At 45.8% G+C, this 16857-nt stretch overlaps 8 protein-coding genes across 8 annotated transcripts; 5 read left to right on the forward strand and 3 right to left on the reverse strand.

Annotated features, from left to right (window-relative positions):
* Nucleotides 1–160: 160 nt before the first annotated feature.
* J056_001411 (Serine/threonine-protein phosphatase 2A 56 kDa regulatory subunit delta isoform) lies at nt 161–2268 on the reverse strand (the record flags this gene model as incomplete). Its single annotated transcript, XM_009271039.1, has 4 exons — nt 161–237; nt 286–812; nt 863–990; nt 1087–2268. The coding sequence occupies 4 exons, from the start codon at nt 2266–2268 to the stop codon at nt 161–163; spliced, it is 1914 nt and encodes a 637-aa protein (XP_009269314.1).
* A 773-nt stretch (nt 2269–3041) lies between these two features.
* On the forward strand, nt 3042–4348 carry J056_001412 (Aspartate aminotransferase, cytoplasmic; the record flags this gene model as incomplete). Its single annotated transcript, XM_009271040.1, has 2 exons — nt 3042–3337; nt 3385–4348. 2 exons carry the CDS (start codon nt 3042–3044, stop codon nt 4346–4348), a joined length of 1260 nt encoding a protein of 419 aa, XP_009269315.1.
* Nucleotides 4349–4486: 138 nt separating this feature from the next.
* J056_001413 (Pre-mRNA-splicing ATP-dependent RNA helicase PRP28) lies at nt 4487–7483 on the forward strand (the record flags this gene model as incomplete). The annotated part of the gene is made up of 6 exons (XM_009271041.1): nt 4487–4543; nt 4592–4784; nt 4834–6485; nt 6544–6701; nt 6757–6982; nt 7310–7483. 6 exons carry the CDS (start codon nt 4487–4489, stop codon nt 7481–7483), a joined length of 2460 nt encoding a protein of 819 aa, XP_009269316.1.
* Nucleotides 7484–7903: 420 nt separating this feature from the next.
* J056_001414 (putative beta-glucosidase G) lies at nt 7904–10470 on the forward strand (the record flags this gene model as incomplete). Its single annotated transcript, XM_009271042.1, has 4 exons — nt 7904–8289; nt 8337–8541; nt 8594–8682; nt 8727–10470. 4 exons carry the CDS (start codon nt 7904–7906, stop codon nt 10468–10470), a joined length of 2424 nt encoding a protein of 807 aa, XP_009269317.1.
* An 897-nt stretch (nt 10471–11367) lies between these two features.
* J056_001415 (Inositol phosphosphingolipids phospholipase C) lies at nt 11368–12634 on the reverse strand (the record flags this gene model as incomplete). The annotated part of the gene is made up of 2 exons (XM_009271043.1): nt 11368–12388; nt 12435–12634. 2 exons carry the CDS (start codon nt 12632–12634, stop codon nt 11368–11370), a joined length of 1221 nt encoding a protein of 406 aa, XP_009269318.1.
* A 53-nt stretch (nt 12635–12687) lies between these two features.
* Nucleotides 12688–14205, forward strand: J056_001416 (UDP-N-acetylhexosamine pyrophosphorylase; the record flags this gene model as incomplete). The annotated part of the gene is made up of 2 exons (XM_009271044.1): nt 12688–13267; nt 13313–14205. 2 exons carry the CDS (start codon nt 12688–12690, stop codon nt 14203–14205), a joined length of 1473 nt encoding a protein of 490 aa, XP_009269319.1.
* A 59-nt stretch (nt 14206–14264) lies between these two features.
* J056_001417 (Ribosomal N-lysine methyltransferase 4) lies at nt 14265–15815 on the reverse strand (the record flags this gene model as incomplete). Its single annotated transcript, XM_009271045.1, has 7 exons — nt 14265–14417; nt 14465–14666; nt 14729–14924; nt 14970–15105; nt 15159–15484; nt 15531–15723; nt 15780–15815. 7 exons carry the CDS (start codon nt 15813–15815, stop codon nt 14265–14267), a joined length of 1242 nt encoding a protein of 413 aa, XP_009269320.1.
* Nucleotides 15816–15946: 131 nt separating this feature from the next.
* Nucleotides 15947–16805, forward strand: J056_001418 (uncharacterized protein; the record flags this gene model as incomplete). Its single annotated transcript, XM_009271046.1, has 2 exons — nt 15947–16127; nt 16174–16805. The coding sequence occupies 2 exons, from the start codon at nt 15947–15949 to the stop codon at nt 16803–16805; spliced, it is 813 nt and encodes a 270-aa protein (XP_009269321.1).
* Nucleotides 16806–16857: the final 52 nt, after the last annotated feature.

Raw genomic sequence — 16857 nt, forward strand, 5'->3', positions numbered from 1 at the left:
CGAATACAAGTGTCCACAATGAAAATTTTTCGGTGGTCAGAACGTGAATTTAATTATACGTAAGCTTGAATTCAATAAGACTATTTATAAACAGAAAGAAAACAAAGGAAACGAAATTTAGTGTTGTGAATTAAATTGGTTTATCATTCGTAACGTTATCTCATTCTTGAGAAGGCTTATCAACTAAATCACTCGCACTGCGATGATCGGAAACTTCATCCACAGATCCTTTGTTGACTGTTGAGTCTGATTAGTGTGATGTCTTTTCATCTTCACCTTCCTCACCCGGCAACTGAGACTTTCTTTTCACATCGGATGAATTTTCATCGTTCGCGTTTGTCACTATTGCCTCTGCAGGTATCAAATCTGCAGGTATATTTCCTCCTTCTTCATACTCCTCCTCTTCATTATTCAACTGTGACCGCATTTGCATTTGTGCTTGTTGATCCTCACTAATCATACTATCACCCTCTTCACCCTCCATCAAATCAAATTCACCTTCTTGTCCTTGTAAACTGACTTCAGCCAACGCAGCAGGTAAATAATCTATCAACTGGTCTGCTTCGACAGCTGCGACTGACTCCGGTGAGATGTATTGCTGTGGTGCCTTCAGTGATTCAGGTAACGGGCCTTTATCGCCTCTATTTTCTATAGCTTTCTGTCTGACATTTTCCCAACCCTGTTGACGCTCTAACGTCTTCTCCTTTTCAAATTGTCTCTGTGGTTTGTAGTTTGATGTACATTCATCGAAGAGAGGAGGGTTCATATCCATGAATAGTTTTAATGCGTTGTAAACCATGTTATGAATGGTTCTGAGTTAGATATGTGAGTATTTAAATTACCAAATAACCAAAATACTCACCTATTCCAGTGTATTTTAGAATTTTGGTATAATGATGAGAAAACTAAAGGTAATATAGTTGAAAGATTGTTTGACATTAGGTTGACTATATAGTCGTTGTTCCAATAGTATAAAGCGCGTTCTGCGACCTATTAGACGTGTTAGCGAGGGTTAATCAGTCATAATCAACTTGCCTGGAAATGCTGACTGTTAATACATCTAGACAATTGGTGGAACAACGGCACCATAATTCTCTGGAATTGCGCGGGCTCTATTACGTCTAGTATCTCTTCGACTTCATTTAAGAACATGACCTCTTTTTGCGAATTGACTCTTGGCCAGTATCTCAACAAACCGAGTATAACTTCTTCTGTGAGAGTGCTGTCTTTCTCCAAGAACTGCACAACACAGTATGCCAATTGAGGGTGATACAAACTGAGTGATCTGACTTTGTGAAGTGGAATGAGTACTCTTGTAAGGAATGTCTTGTGTTCCTCCTTCAACGGCAATGCGAAACCATTGATGATAGATCCCAAAATTTCCAACAACTCTGCAATACCATTGTGTCTCTCTGTTTCATAAATGAAGTGGAAAAAGACATTGTTGATAGACCGTCTAATGAAAGCTCGCAGGTTTAAGAATTTGCCGTATATTCTATGTAATGTAGTTTTCAAGAAGTCGCGCTCTCTAGGATCCTCGCTATCGAACAATTCCAACAATTGCAAAACGAATAGTTGATCGATATAGCGCTTGGCGATATTAGTATTGAAATCAGGGGACTCGACGAATCGCAGGAATAATTCATATACTACTTGTAAATGAGGCCAAGCGAGCTCGCAGATAGGCTCATCTTCTTCTGGATCGAAAGCGTCTCCAGTTGGGTTGACAGGAGGAGGTATGGACCTGAACAAATTGCAAGCGAACATGTGAACCATTTCTGGATAAATAGGCTCAGTGATGACGTTTCTGTGCCTTGTCACGTATTCGAGCATTTCATGTAGAGCACCTGCTTTAACTTGCTTTCCTTCCAAGTCCGAGGAAGCATCGTTGAAATCAAAAATGACAGAAGCTTGGTGTAACTTCTTCATAAACAGCGCGGACCTATCCTGTACAGGAACGTCTAAAAATGCAGGCAACGGCTCTAATTTTTGTGGATGGCTGACATGGAACCTAGAGGATCTCTGTTTCTTCGGAGGCTTTCCAGTGATTGGGATAGTATCCTTTGGAGAATGCTGCTTAGACTGCATTCTAGAAGTCTTTGGGGGAGTTGAATCGAGGTTTCCGTGCTGTGGACGAGGTATTGGGTCTTGTGGGTGCTCAGTTGTGACCAATATGCCTGGATTGTTAGCTTCAGGCTTTTTAGGTTGGCTTGAGTTGCTGCTGCTCGATTTAGACTTTGATAATCCAAGCTTCTTTAGAGATTTCATGGATGTCGTGTTGGAACAAGGATATGAACTAAGTGGGCTTGGTGTGGATGAAAATTGAAAATAGAGGGGGAATATTGGGGGTTTATGGTGGCTGTGACACATACAAACGTATATAACCCAGTTTGCATCCACTCAGCTGGCTTCACGTCATGCTAGGGTGTGTGTAGGATGACAGCTATTGTAGCCTATTGATTAAAGAACTTTATAAGAATTACAATTATTAGAGATATTATCACCAAGACCAGGAATTTGCTGCAGTTAGTTAGTATCTGTTAATGGTTACGACTTCTCGATTTACAGATTGAAAGGGAGCTTCAACACCTCAGATTCCTTGAGATTTGAGTACTCCACGTAGTACACCAAGCAGCAAATCAAGCCGCTCAAGCTGAGAACGATAGCCGCTTTGTTGAGAAACGTTATCAGCAAGAGGAAGCATGATAATTTCAGTACAGTGAGGCTGTGCATTTCCACGGCCAAGCAATCTCTCGCTAAGCTGCCATTATTTGTGACAAGGCTACCGGAATTCTCTGAGGTTTCAGACATCGCAGACCTTACATCAGAGCAGGCGTAGATTACGTGAATAGGGGAATGGAATGTGTACAATTTAGTATGGCGTGGTGTACAATAAGCAAATAGAATGAAAGTTTGCACTTAAGCGTGTCACGTGTTTCGCTACGCGATTGACTACCTCGATCACCGAGGTATGCGCCCTCTTCAACTTGAACTACATGTTTAGAACCACTTTAGGTCGTGTAAACAACATTTCAAGAGCAATGTCCACTGCATCATCCATAGACGCTTTCGCTAAAGTCCCTTTGGCTCCACCAGATTCCATTTTCAAGCTCACCGCTGCGTTTAAGCAGGACACCAACCCTAACAAGGTCAACTTGGGTGTGGGCGCTTACAGAGACGATACTGGGAAGCCTTGGATCCTTCCATCGGTCAAGAAAGTAAAGGCTGACTACCTCAGCAACGAAAACATCGATCACGAGTACCTCCCTATCCTCGGTCTCCCTGAATACACTTCGGCTGCTGCTAAGCTCATCCTTGGTGATAACTCGGCTGCGATGTGAGTCATTCGGCTTCTCCCACTTGCCAATCTGACATCCGGTCCAGCTCCGAAAAACGCGTAGTTTCCGCACAAACTATTTCTGGCACTGGCGCAAACCACAGCGCTGGCGCTTTCTTATCCAAGCACTATGACTTTGCTGCCTTTGGCATTAAGAAACAAATCTACGTCTCCTCACCAACTTGGGCGAACCACCACTCAATCTTCTCAAACGTCGGTCTCGAGCCTGTTAACTACCCATACTACGACAAGAATACCATTGGCTTGGACTTTGATGGCTTGATGAAGGCCCTCAACGAGGCACCAAAGGGTAGCATCTGGTTATTGCACGCATGTGCTCATAACCCAACTGGTGTCGACCCAACAGCTGAGCAGTGGAAGCAGATCGCTGACGTATTCGCCCAGCGTCAACTCTTTGCCTTCTTCGACTGTGCGTACCAAGGATTCGCTTCTGGTGACCTCAACAAAGACGCGGCAGCAGTCAGACACTTTGTTGACAAGCAAATCCCATTACTCATATGTCAATCTTTCGCAAAGAACGCTGGTTTGTACGGTGAACGTACTGGTGCTCTCCACTTTATCGGCAAGGACGCTGACGAGACTGAGAGATTACGCACACAATACTCTGTATTCCAGAGAGCTGAAATTTCCAACCCACCAGCATTCGGTGCCAGATTAGTATCCTCACTTCTCAATGAGCCAACCAACTTCAACCAATGGGAGGCAGATATCAAGACTATGGCAAGCAGAATCATCAAAATGCGTGAGGTTCTCTATGACCAGCTTAACAACCAACTCAAGACGCCATCACCAAACGGCAATGGATGGGGCCATATCACATCGCAGATTGGTATGTTCTCATTCACTGGACTGAATGCAGAGCAGTGCCAAAAGTTGATTGACAAGCACCACATCTACCTCACTGCCAATGGACGTATCTCTATGGCGGGTCTTAACTCCTCCAACGTCGAGTACGTCGCCAAGTCGATTGACGATGTCATCAAGAATTGAGTGAGTGCGTTTTAAAGTGTTACAATGTATTTGTTGTACTTAATAATTGATTTGAAAAGAAGAAGGATTTGTATTTGTGCGTGAGTGCGCGTGTGCTCGTGTGCTTGCGCTACCTTTATCGCTCACGTTCATCTTACCATGGACATTCAAGAGATATTGAAGAAGCAGCAAGCGTCTGATCAGCAGCAGATTAAGGTGAGTATCAGGCGATGACCAGCTGCTTATCTCATCTGCTCCCGACAGCCGAAATTCCTATCTAAATCTCAGAGAGAAGCCATCGCCCTGGAGAAGCGCAACAAGGAGCACGCAGAAAAGCAAGAAAAGCTCAAAAAGCAACAAGACCAAAAGGAGGAGATGGACAGGAGACTTCTCGGCGCTTCTCGTGAGGTTTCTCTTGATAAGGATGACCGAACCGGCAGAGATAAAGCAAAGAGAGGTGAGTGGCTGGTTGTGCTGCGTAAAGCCATCAACTCACAGCCATCCAGATCGTCCAGCTTCCCCACCACCTCCACCAGATGACAACATTTCATCACAAGAAATCCAGGCTATCAAGGCCAGCTATCTGGGGGAGAAGGAGAAGCGCAAGAGGAAAAGCAGAAAAGTTGCAGAGGCTAAGCGTATGAACTTTGATTGGGACGAGGAAGAAGACACAGAATCAAACGCTCTATCAAACGCTGTATCGAGGGATATCAGACCACCTCCGCCAACATCCTCTACAGGCAAAGATCAGCAGCAGTTTGTCGATCACATTGAGCTCAGACAGGCTAAGAGACACGGATACGATTCTCGCAACTGGCGCGAAAAGGAGCTGTCTCAAATGACAGAGAGAGACTGGAGAATCGTTAATGAGGATTTCAATATAAGTGCGAGAGGGGGACAAATACCAAAACCTCTGAGAAGCTGGCACGAGAGTGCCATACCTGGTGAAATACTGGACATTATTCACGAGATTGGTTATAAGGATCCATCGCCCATTCAAAGACAGGCAATTCCAATTGGTTTGAATAGCAGGGATCTTATCGGTATAGCTGAAACTGGTAGTGGTAAGACAGCGTCCTTTGTCATTCCAATGATGAACTACATCAGCAGGCAGCAGCCGATCAGTGAACATAACTACCATCTGGGTCCTTATGCATTGATATTGGCTCCTACGCGTGAATTAGCGCAGCAAATTGAGTCAGAGACAAAGAAGTTCTCTGGCCCGATGAGCTTCAAATGTCTGTCGCTGGTCGGTGGTAAGAGTGTTGACGAACAGTCTTTCAACCTGAGAACAGGTGCTGAAATCATCATTGCCACACCCGGTAGGCTAAAAGATTTGCTCGAAAGATCGATTATTGTTTTGTCGCAGTGCAACTACCTGGTCCTCGACGAGGCTGACCGAATGGTTGCGATGGGTTTCGAGCAGGAGCTTAATTTTATCTTAGAGCAGATGGGTACAGCTGAGGAAAACATCCAGCGTCAGACATTCCTCTACTCGGCAACGATGCCTACTGCCGTCGAGCATATCGCGCGCAAGTACTTACGGAAACCAGCAGTCATCAATATCGGTGGAGCAGGCCAAGCTGTCGATACGGTCGAACAAGTTGTTGAGCTCGTCGACACTGAAGCGAAGAAGACGAAACGTCTCCTTGATGTGTTGAACAGCGACAAGTACGCCCCACCAATCATCGTCTTTGTCAACCAGAAGAAGAGTGCAGATGTGCTCTCGAAAGAACTCAACAAAGCTAGGTGGGAATGTACAACGCTCCATTCCGGCAAAACGCAGGATCAGCGTGAGGAAGCATTACAGTCACTGCGCGATGGTGTCGTATCTGTTCTCGTCGCTACTGATTTGGCAGGTAGAGGTATCGATATAGCAGATGTGTCGCTCGTTTGCAACTACCACATGGCAAATAACATTGAATCATATATCCACAGAATCGGTAGAACTGGTAGAGCAGGCAAGAAAGGGAAAGCAATCACATTCGTAACACCGCACGCTGATGATGAAGTTATGTATGATCTTAAGCAGGAGCTGGATAAGAGTCCTATCTCTCAGACACCTCGCGATCTTGCCACTCACGAGTTCGCTCAGAGGAGGATAACCCGTCAGATGAAGAAGGATCAGCAAAGAGAGCAAGAAGCGAACGAGATGGGCGTGCCTAAGTCTATGATGTGATCTTGAATTTGATTTGATGCTATGTATTATTTTCCAGATAGATAATTTCGTCATTGCTTTGATTAGCGCCACCAGGATGCCACTGAAAGAAGCCAATCCGAGGTCAATCAATGTCCAATTCTCAGCCAGCGCTATAGAATCTCCTTCATCAACCTACTTGGTGTTCAGCGAACCCTGGTGCCCAGATTGTCGCAAGTGCGTTGGATGAAAGGCTGCAAAGGCGTGCACCCGTTTACTTACACTTGTTTAGTGTAGATGATATCATCAAAAAGACTTTCGATAAGGAGAGCGCTCCTCTCGCTCAGATTGTCAGAGTAGGCGACATCGCCTCATGGAAGTCGCCCACGAATGTGTTCCGCACGCAATGGAATGTACAGAGCATACCTACGATAATCCGATACGATAATGTGGGTGCATTGGACGTGCAAGGATTGCAAGAAATACAAGCTGACCATGGGCTGCACCAGGCAACGGAGGTCAGTAGGTTGGTTGACTCTGATATTTCAGCGGAGGCATTGAGCAGGTTTATGTTATAGCCTTATTACCAGCTCGATATACTCATAACCCCATGCACCACGATTTCCTTGACTATTGCTACGTCGGATGTGCTGCATGATTTGATGGGTCTGAAATGCAAATACTTCTTGCGAGATTCAATTAAAATCACGTTATGCAAAACCCACAGGTATTCTAGATATGCTAGGGTATGCTACAACACGCTACGGCATGGTGTTGAAGCTGCAATTTCTTTTACATTATATCCACTAAATTTGAGTGTCAAGGATAAGCTTTGACGAACGCAGATAGCATCTGGCACCACTTTCGCTATTTTCAATAGTCTTGAAAAGTTAGAATCCACATGCTCTATTCCGGATTACCATCCGCGATCACCACGTGAGACGCATCTTACAAAGCGAATGAAGGATGATAGTTATGGCGAGCTGAATGCTGAAATGTCAAGAGACCAGCTTTTGTAATCCAGGAACGCGATTTGGATTACCGGTGGTCACGCGTGCCACCTTGTCTTGATAATCTTTTAACTACGACAGCCTGGTAATTCCACAATTAGCATCTATAAAAATGCCGCAAGTCCGACCGAACTTTCACTCGTCGAAGTCACTTCTTTATTTCTTACCAGGTGATGATCGTAGGAACATGTTGCCAAATGATCACCTTGAATCGGAGGACGGAAGTCTGAACAGTGCCAAGTTGTCCCAACACGTGGCTGATTACAGTCTGATCTCAGATCGATTTCATTTATTTGCTCATCTCCGTCCATTGCGGTCCGCGTTCAAGATATTTCATGATTAATCCTTTCTAAGCAAGTCAGCAGATCTAAGGTTAAACAAGAAGTATTAATACTCCTCAGCCTTCTTGCTTGTTTCCTTACAACTATCATGAAACTTTCAGCCCTCATAACACTCGCCGTCGCACTGACGGTATTCACTGACGCCCGCGCTGTCGAGACTAGACAAGAAGACGGCTTGGGATACATGGATGGCAAAAGCAGCACGAGCAGCAATGACGACATGAAAAATACGAAGAGCGCGAATGTCAGTGACGACATGTACGACGCTTATCACCAATCCAACGACTACGACAAATACCCAACACCTAAAGCCGACGGCGGAAAGGCATGGGAAGATGCTTTCAAGAAAGCCAAAGATGTCGTCTCACAGATGACTGTTGACGAGAAGGGTGGCATCGTTCTCTCACATGATGGCAGATGTGTCGGTACGACTCATGGTGTAGAACGTCTCGGTATCCCTGAGCTTTGCATGATGTGAGTGCGGGTGTAGCATGGTGAGACTTTCTAATGTTAGCTGCTAGGGACGGCCCTACAGGTGTGCGTCCAGTACATGGAGTAAGCTCCTACCCAGTGGGACAGGCAGCTGCCGCTACGTGGGATAGAGAACTCATCTACCAACGTTCAAAGCACATGGGACAAGAGTTCTTCGATAAAGGCGTTAACGTCGCTTTGGCACCTGTAGCATCAGGCCCTCTTGGACGCTCACCTCTTATGGGTCGTAATTGGGTGCGGCTGAAAATATCCTCAACGTGTTTCACTTGCTAATAGACTTGTTTAGGAGGGATCATTTGCTGATAGTTATTCTAATGGCATATACACGTACGAAAGTGTAACTGGTCTTCAAGACAGCCATGTCTCAGCTACAATGTAGGTCTGACGATGCTCAAACGCCACTAGCTCACGCACCGCAGTAAGCACTTTATCGGATACGAACAAGAGACAGCTCGTCACCCTTACCAAACCGATTCGTCAACTGACCAAGAGCCGATCTCTTCAAACATCGACGACAGGACTATGCACGAAGTCTATATGCCTTCTTTCGCGGAGGGTGTGAGAGCTGGTTCTGGCATGGTCATGTGCTCCTACAACAACATCAATGGAACGACCGCCTGTGGCAATGCTCACGCTCAAAATGGCCTATTGAAGACTGAGCTCAATTTCGAAGGCGCCATCATCTCGGACTGGGGTGGAGTGCACTCTGATGTCGACTCTATAATGTCCGGGCTAGACGGATCCTTCCCAGGTGTTGGATACGGCGGCGGCTTTGGATCCTTCTGGGAAGACTTGCCTGAGTTGGTAAAAAACGGCTCGGTCTCTGAAAGCAGATTGGACGACGCATGCCACAGAATGTTGACACCTTACTTCTGGCTCGGTCAAGATGGTAAGCACACTCCGCCCGAGGTCAAGTTCGTCGGAAACCCCTACTTCGAGGACGGTGAATCAACATACACCAACGTCCGTGATCCTTCCTCAACTGAGGTTCTTCGCGATTTAGCAACTGACTCTGTTACGCTGCTGAAGAATAATGGCGGTCTACCACTCAACCGTCCTCAACGCCTCGCTGCTGTCGGTGCACTCGATGGTACTGATGTCAGCGCATGCAGCGACTCGGGAACCTCTTGCAACTACACAATGTCTACCATCACTATTGGCGGAGGATCGGGATACACCATTTCACCGTATGAAGTCACTCCTCTCGACGCGATCAAGGAGAAGGTCATTCAACAGGGCACTGAACTTTCATACGCGCTTGAAAACGATGAAGACGTGATCAACGAAATCTCATCAAGAGCTGATGCTACGCTCGTATTTGTCAGCGAATGGGCTGAGGAAGGAGAAGATCGCGATGATCTAGACATAGTTGAGGAGCAAGCCAAGATCCTTGACACCGCCGTCAAGGCATCTTCGAACGTCATCCTAGTGTTGAACACACCTGGCGTTGTCGACATCGAGAAATGGGCTGACAATGACAATGTTACTGCTATCGTGGAGACGTATTACCCCGGCCAAGAATCAGGAAACGGCCTTGTGCCAATCTTGTTTGGTGAAAAGTCACCAAGCGGCAAGCTTCCTTACACTTGGGGTAAGAAATTATCAGACTGGCCAGAAAACACTATCGTTAGAAGCGATGATGAGAACCCTCAATCGTATTTCAAAGATGGACTCTTTTTCGACTACAAATGGTTCGACAAGCAAGACATCGAACCTCGCTATGAATTTGGATTTGGTCTTTCTTACACTAACTTCGAATTTTCTAATATCAGCGTTGAGGATAACCACAAGAAGGATGATAAGGAAATTCAAGCTACCAACGAGCCATTCGCTAGTTACGACGGCTCAAATAGCTTCTACGACACAGTGAAGACGGTAAAAGCGACAGTGACTAACACTGGAGATATGGACAGTTCGGAAGTCGTTCAGTTGTACGTGACAATCCCATCAGAAGGCGAGCCTATCCGTCAGCTCAGGGGATTCGAGAAAGTGAAGAACCTTAAGAGCGGTGAAAGTAAACAGGTTGAGATGGATCTGCGCATCAAGGATCTGTCAGTTTGGGATGTTGTGCAACAAACCTGGGTAATGCCATCTGGAGAGTACGTGTTCTACGTCGGAAACAGCTCTCGCAACTTGCCATTGAAAGTTACTTGCTCAAACTAACTTCGAATGTGGATTTAAACACCAGCTTCAAGTGTGCATTTTTCAAACGTCTATATCCTATTGAACTTTTACTTGAGCTACCTCTATTCCAGTTTTTTCACAATTCTTCTGTATTACAAATGTACACATGAATATTTTCCTTGACACACGTTTAGAAGACGACTGCCTCGAGATTGGCTCCGCAGGCAAAACATTCATCATGTTTACTTTTGCACTCGATGGATGCCACAAAAACCGCATCTCCACGTTCTGTTTCTCAGCTGCTGCAGTCGTCTCAGTTTTCAGCTAAGGCTATTGATGATGTTAGCGCACCTTGTAACATCTCATGATTGCTCAATGTTGTTATGTTGGGGCGTTTGGCTACAAATGCACAATGTCCATATTTATACGCGTTTCCCGATTGTGCGATTTGTATCACAACTGCAATGTACCATGCGTCACAGTGCATGCAGAACTACGCAGTTCATAAGATGCATCAGTATCCGAGATGGAGGTATGCATGATGAAATAATGATGAAATAAGAGTGATCGAGAGGCTACGTGATAGCGATTTCACTGAAATTCGCGCGACACTCGCGAGTGGCAATATTTGATTTGCCAATTTGGGCGTTGGGAGCATGACGCTTGCACGGAAAGCATTACTTCCCGTCGATTTCATTCATGAAGCCGGGTACTTCCACATACCTACCCGACATCAGTTACGTTGTGAAGATAACTTACAACTCACCTTTGCAATTAATATGTGAGTTGGCGTGGATAACGAACAGAAAACACCTTTATGCACACCAGATAGGGTTGGGGGTGCTGCCAACAACAAAGACAGCCTTTGTCCTCCTGATCATCACATAATCGCATGTATAAAGAACTCTATAAAAACTAGTTATTAGAAAGGTAAAGCTAGTTTGCACTGTGCTCAATGTACCGCTCGATCTGTCCGAGGAGATTTTTGAGGCTATGTCTTTCGAATTTGCCGTAAATGTATCCCACGTAGAGGTACGTAGCTCCAGCAGCGCCGGCGAGAAAGCCAAAGAAGACGAAAAGCGGCGAGTAGTGCGAGGTGGGAGGGAAAGCCGACGCCGCTATCAGCGCGACGCCGAACACAATGAGAAGAGCAGTGAAGAAGACATACTTAACAGACTGCTTTTCAGAATGCCTACATAACGTTCTTAGCTTCCTTGTCGTCTCCAAGTAGCACATCTCATTATCGCTATGACGAGATCTGGTTGGCGAAGCCGGTGCTTCCTTGAGTGCGAATGTGGTGACAACACCAAAGTGATCAGAGTAAGAGTGTGTGTAATTTGGCGGACAAAGCTGATTGAAGCAAATCTCGGACTTAGTTGGGACCATAACCGAAGATTTAAGCAGGACATAGTCTAGACGTTTTCCACCGGCATATCGAGGCGAGTCGTCACCAGGTGTGTAGCCAGGATATCTTTGCTGATGGAATGAGTTTAGTGCTACATCTGCAGTGTACCCGCATCTGAATACTGCGTCTTGGGGTGAATGGGGCGGTATTTTGTCGTTGGTGGGCTGAGCGACGGCCCAGCAGTCAGTGAGACTGGCATGAGTACGGAGCAGATCGAAAACAAGCGTGAAAGGCTCGGAATTGATGTCGCCAGTGAGGATAACTGAGTTGTGAGCGTTGATAATGTGAGAGGACAGCTGCCAGGCTTGAGAGAGTCTGTGCGCAAATCGTGCATGTTTGTCGGATTCAGAGTAGGGTGCATGGAAGTGTGTTGTATAGACATCCACCAATCCAAAGTCTGGGGAGCTTATCGTAACGCGGCCAAAACCTTTACCAGAGAACCAGTCACCTTTGATGACTTCTAAAGGAGGACCATTCAGATCGTATTTAAAGAACTCAGAGTCAATAATTTTGTGTTTGGAGAGGATAGCTAAACCACTGCCCACTAACCCACTAAGAAGCGTGTCAGAGGGCCTAAAAGCGCGTAGAAAAGACAGACGAATAGAAGTAGACAGAGTGTGGATATATATGACTCAAATTCTTCTTAATCAGATCAAAATCGCTATCGAGCCATAATTCTTGTAAGCAGATGATATCAGCAAGATCGTTTGAAAGTGATGAGACGATAGCGGACACTCTCTGCTGCCTGAATTTTGAGACCTTATTGAGTCCCCAGATATTTAAAGTCAAAACCTTCATTTGATTTGACTTGCACTTGACTTCTCTTGAGTGTTTACAACGACGTGTCACAAATGTCTTTAGAATCAATCCAGCAAAAATTAGAAGCGTCTAACCAGACGCAGCTGCTTACATTCTATAACCAGCTCGACGACGCACACAAGCAGTCTCTACTCAGCCAAATAGAAGGCATGGACTTTGAACGCATTGACAGCATTCTCAAATTGGCATTAGAAGCAGAGAAGCAGCCACCATCAGACAATGCTTTCACTCCTCCTCCACAAGACAGCGTAAAGTCTGTGCATTCCAACGAGCATACCTCTTGGTACAATCAAGGTTTGGATGCAATTGCAGAGAACAAGGTCGCCGTCATTCTCATGGCCGGTGGCCAAGGCACTCGTCTGGGCTCTTCAAACCCTAAGGGTATGTACGACGTCGGTCTGCCTTCTCAGAAGACTCTTTTCGAGTTGCAAGCCCAGCGCATCGCAAGAGTTGAGCAGCTGGCTGCTGAAAAGCAGGGCAAGAACGTAAACGAAGTTAACATTCCTTGGTTGGTTATGACTTCCGGTCCTACTCGCCCAACGACTGAAACATTCTTCAAACAAAACAACTACTTTGGGCTGAAGCACGAAAATGTTATCTTTTTTGAACAGGGTGAGTAGAAATGGATTTAATACACCCCTCTCACAAAAATTTCAGGCGTTTTACCTTGTCTCACTGAAGATGGTCAAGTCATTCTCTCTTCAAAATCTTCGGTTGCTGTGGCTCCAGATGGCAACGGTGGTGTTTACAACGCGCTCCACAGTAAAAAGTCCATCTCACCATCATCCACTCAATCTCCACTCGATATTTTGACTGAGAAGGGCTACGAGTACATCCATGCGTACTGCGTGGACAATTCCTTATGTAAGGTTGCAGACCCAACTTTCATCGGGTATTCAATCCACTCTGGTGTCGACTGTGGTGCAAAGGTTGTCCAAAAGCGCGATGCACACGAATCAGTTGGTGTGATTGCATTGAGAGACTCTAAATTCTCCGTCGTTGAATACTCAGAAATCCCTAACAACCTTGCTGAAATGATCGACAAAGACACTGGCAAACTTGCTTTCAACGCTGCCAACATCGCCAACCACTTCTACACTACCAAATTCCTTCGTGATGACATACCAAAATTCGAACACAAGATCGCTTACCACATCGCAAGAAAGAAGATACCAACAGTCGATCTCAAGACTGGTGCAGAGGTTAAACCAGAGTCACCAAACGGTGTCAAGATGGAGTTGTTCATTTTTGATGTCTTCCCGTTCACCAACCTTTCTCTTTTGGAAGTTGAGCGTTCTGATGAGTTCTCTCCACTCAAGAATGCACCTGGATCGAAAGCAGACACTCCAGAAACATCACGCAAAGATGTGCTCAACCTGTCTAAGCGCTACTTGAAAGAGAATGGCGCTGTAATTGCTGACGATATTGAGATTGAACTTTCACCACTCGTATCATATGAAGGTGAAGGTCTTTCTTTCGTCAGCGGTAAGGAAGTTGTCAAGGGTGGCTACGTTAAAGACGTCGATCAACTCAAAACGCTCCTCAACTAAATATCACATCTACTTAAAATAATTTATCTACCAAGAACAATATCATTGTCACTTTCTATTTAATTTACCCGTTGCTTTTTCTGCGAGTAGTCATTTTTGTCTAATTCTTCGAGAGCTTTTGTGAGTATGCGGCGCTCGCCGACTGTCAAAACAAGTGCGTTAAATTGATTTTGTGAGAGTGTGTCTGACTTATCAAGCTTGGCTATGTCGTCCTACAATTTTACGTGAGACAGAGTGAAACAGGAGTAGAGAAACCCACTTCAAGCACACCACCATACTGCTCGATGCGCTCTTTGATAGCCTTAGCTAACAATTCCGCATTCTCTTTACTAAATACGCTAGCTTTAGGCACTTTCCTGCTCTTCTCGTGTTTCTTGAAGTCAGTATCAGGAAGAGTGAACAAAACGACACAGATTTTGAGTAGATCAGGAACAGCGTCGTCATTCGTTATTTCAAAAACACTGCAAGTTTCATGTTAGTGGAGGGCGGTTACAATGGATATGTCACCATAAACGGAACGCACTCTTCACCACACTCGTCAAGCAAAAACTCCACTCTACGCTCTTTCATTTTCTCATTTGCGTTTGGTAGGGCTTTCTCGAGGATGAGGTCAGCTGGGATCTCGGCAACATTGTATCTATTGCCCATGTATTCGCTGTCTTTACTGAGAGGAGTGTAGTCAACGTGACCATAGCGTCTCAGTAAGTCTGAATTAGGAGCTGGATGATGTGAGTGTTGAGCGAGTAAAAATTTTCAAGACACACGGTCATCGTAAGTGTTGAATACCTGCTCGCCAGCTTTGATATCCTTCAAGGCGATCATGCGAAGATTGTGCTCTTCATACTCAGTGTGTGCGTTTGCAGAATCGGAGCGAGCATTCAGTATGTCAGCCATTGGCACCTGAAGTGAGGATGAGCGATTGCGGTGAGAATGAGAGAAGAAACATAACACACCATCGAAACGACATCAACGGACGTGCGCAAATCAACTTCCTCCTCCTCATCGCTCTCTCCGTCTTCGTTCTCTTCTTCCGGTTTCCAATCGAGGACAGTGAAGCTGCGACTGAGGATGAGCGAGCCCATTCTCTTAAAGAGATCAAGGGAGTAGCGCTGACTGTCACCAAAGACATTGTGATTCGTTTTGATGATCTGGCTCACTCTGCCGTACTCGGCTTCAATGTCTTCCAAACCGATTCGCGTGATGACAGTGGTGCCTTTGAGAAGATCAAGATCTTGTTTAGGCCAGAACATAAGTGAAGTGAATTGGTCTGGGAGAATTGCTGGGAAGTGTGAGATGATAACACATCGACAATAAAGCCAGCCCACAGAAGTAAGAGTGCCATTTAGAAGATTCACCTTGTAAATATTCCCAGCACATAGCCATGATCAGTGGCGTCCAATTTGCCTCGTCGCCATTCTGGAGCTGAGCGTAGACGTCGTTGCCGACGACGTCTTTGAAAGCCGAGGTTTTGGTGGATAAAACGATATGGCGGGGAATAGAGAATAAGCTTTGTTGCGGCTGTGGTGATTAAGCCATTAGCGCCCACCATTTCTCTCTCTCACGGCGAAACACACCTTGATGTCAGCAACAGCGACAAGACCACGGCCCATTCCATCGACGTTGTCGCCCACTTTAACGAGATCGCTGCTGAATTCACCGCCGTTTTTAATAAACCAATCAACAAATGCTTGCGTCGATTCAATCGATTTGTTATCGGCAGACATGATTGTTCTTCACGACGATGTCATCTGCTGAGGATAAGCTGCGCGAGTACGTGGATGGACTGGATAAGCTAGAAGATCGGCTCAGTGGAATACGGGAGTCAGTCAAGCAGCTAAGTTGCTACAAGAATGTCACAGATGCTGCCGGGCGGGGATTGAATGACATTGAAGTACTCAAAGCCCAGACGGTTGATTTGAAAGGTAAGAGTAGCTATAAAGGTCCAATTAGCTCAATCAATCCAATCAGACGCTTTCGAATATGCCAGTATTAGCGAGCAGTCCAATAGCGCCGGTGTGGTGGATAGTCGGCCACGGAACACACAGCACACACAGAACAAACCGCACACACACCAAAGCACGCTCAAGCCACCTAAATTCAAATACATCCCTTCCTTTTCCCATCCACCTCTCCACTCCCACCAAGATGTCACTCGTCTTCTCGATTCGCTCATACCCTCTTTCCCCGGCTTGGGAGTGCGATACGTGGAGCACGCGAGCATCGGAGTGAAACTGAACAACGGTTTTCACGCCCTGCTCATTCTCTCCCCCGATAAGTACAAAGCGACGCGTATCAACATACGCACTTCCGATGAGGGCACACGACAGCAAGACCACCTAGCATCGCAACACACACTGACACAGCAGATGTCAGCTTACTGTAGCGGTACAGTGGATTCATTCGAGGGCAGCCTCCCGTTCGCTTTGGCCTTGCTCGACAGCTACACGCGCACGCTCTTCACTCAGAGCTGCTACCGATGTCACCGTCTCGTGTCACCTACCCAGCTTCTCCCGCCATTCTATAATGTGTATACGCACGACGATGTCTGGATCACCCTTCACGCCGACTGTCTCAAACATATTCAATCACATCTTGTCTAAGACTGGAATAATTGCTTTCTACATACGTACATGTAAAACTCCGAGGCTATAC

Source organism: Wallemia ichthyophaga (genome assembly GCF_000400465.1).
Source record: "Wallemia ichthyophaga EXF-994 unplaced genomic scaffold scaffold15, whole genome shotgun sequence".
In the NCBI taxonomy this organism is placed as follows: Eukaryota; Fungi; Basidiomycota; class Wallemiomycetes; order Wallemiales; family Wallemiaceae; genus Wallemia; species Wallemia ichthyophaga.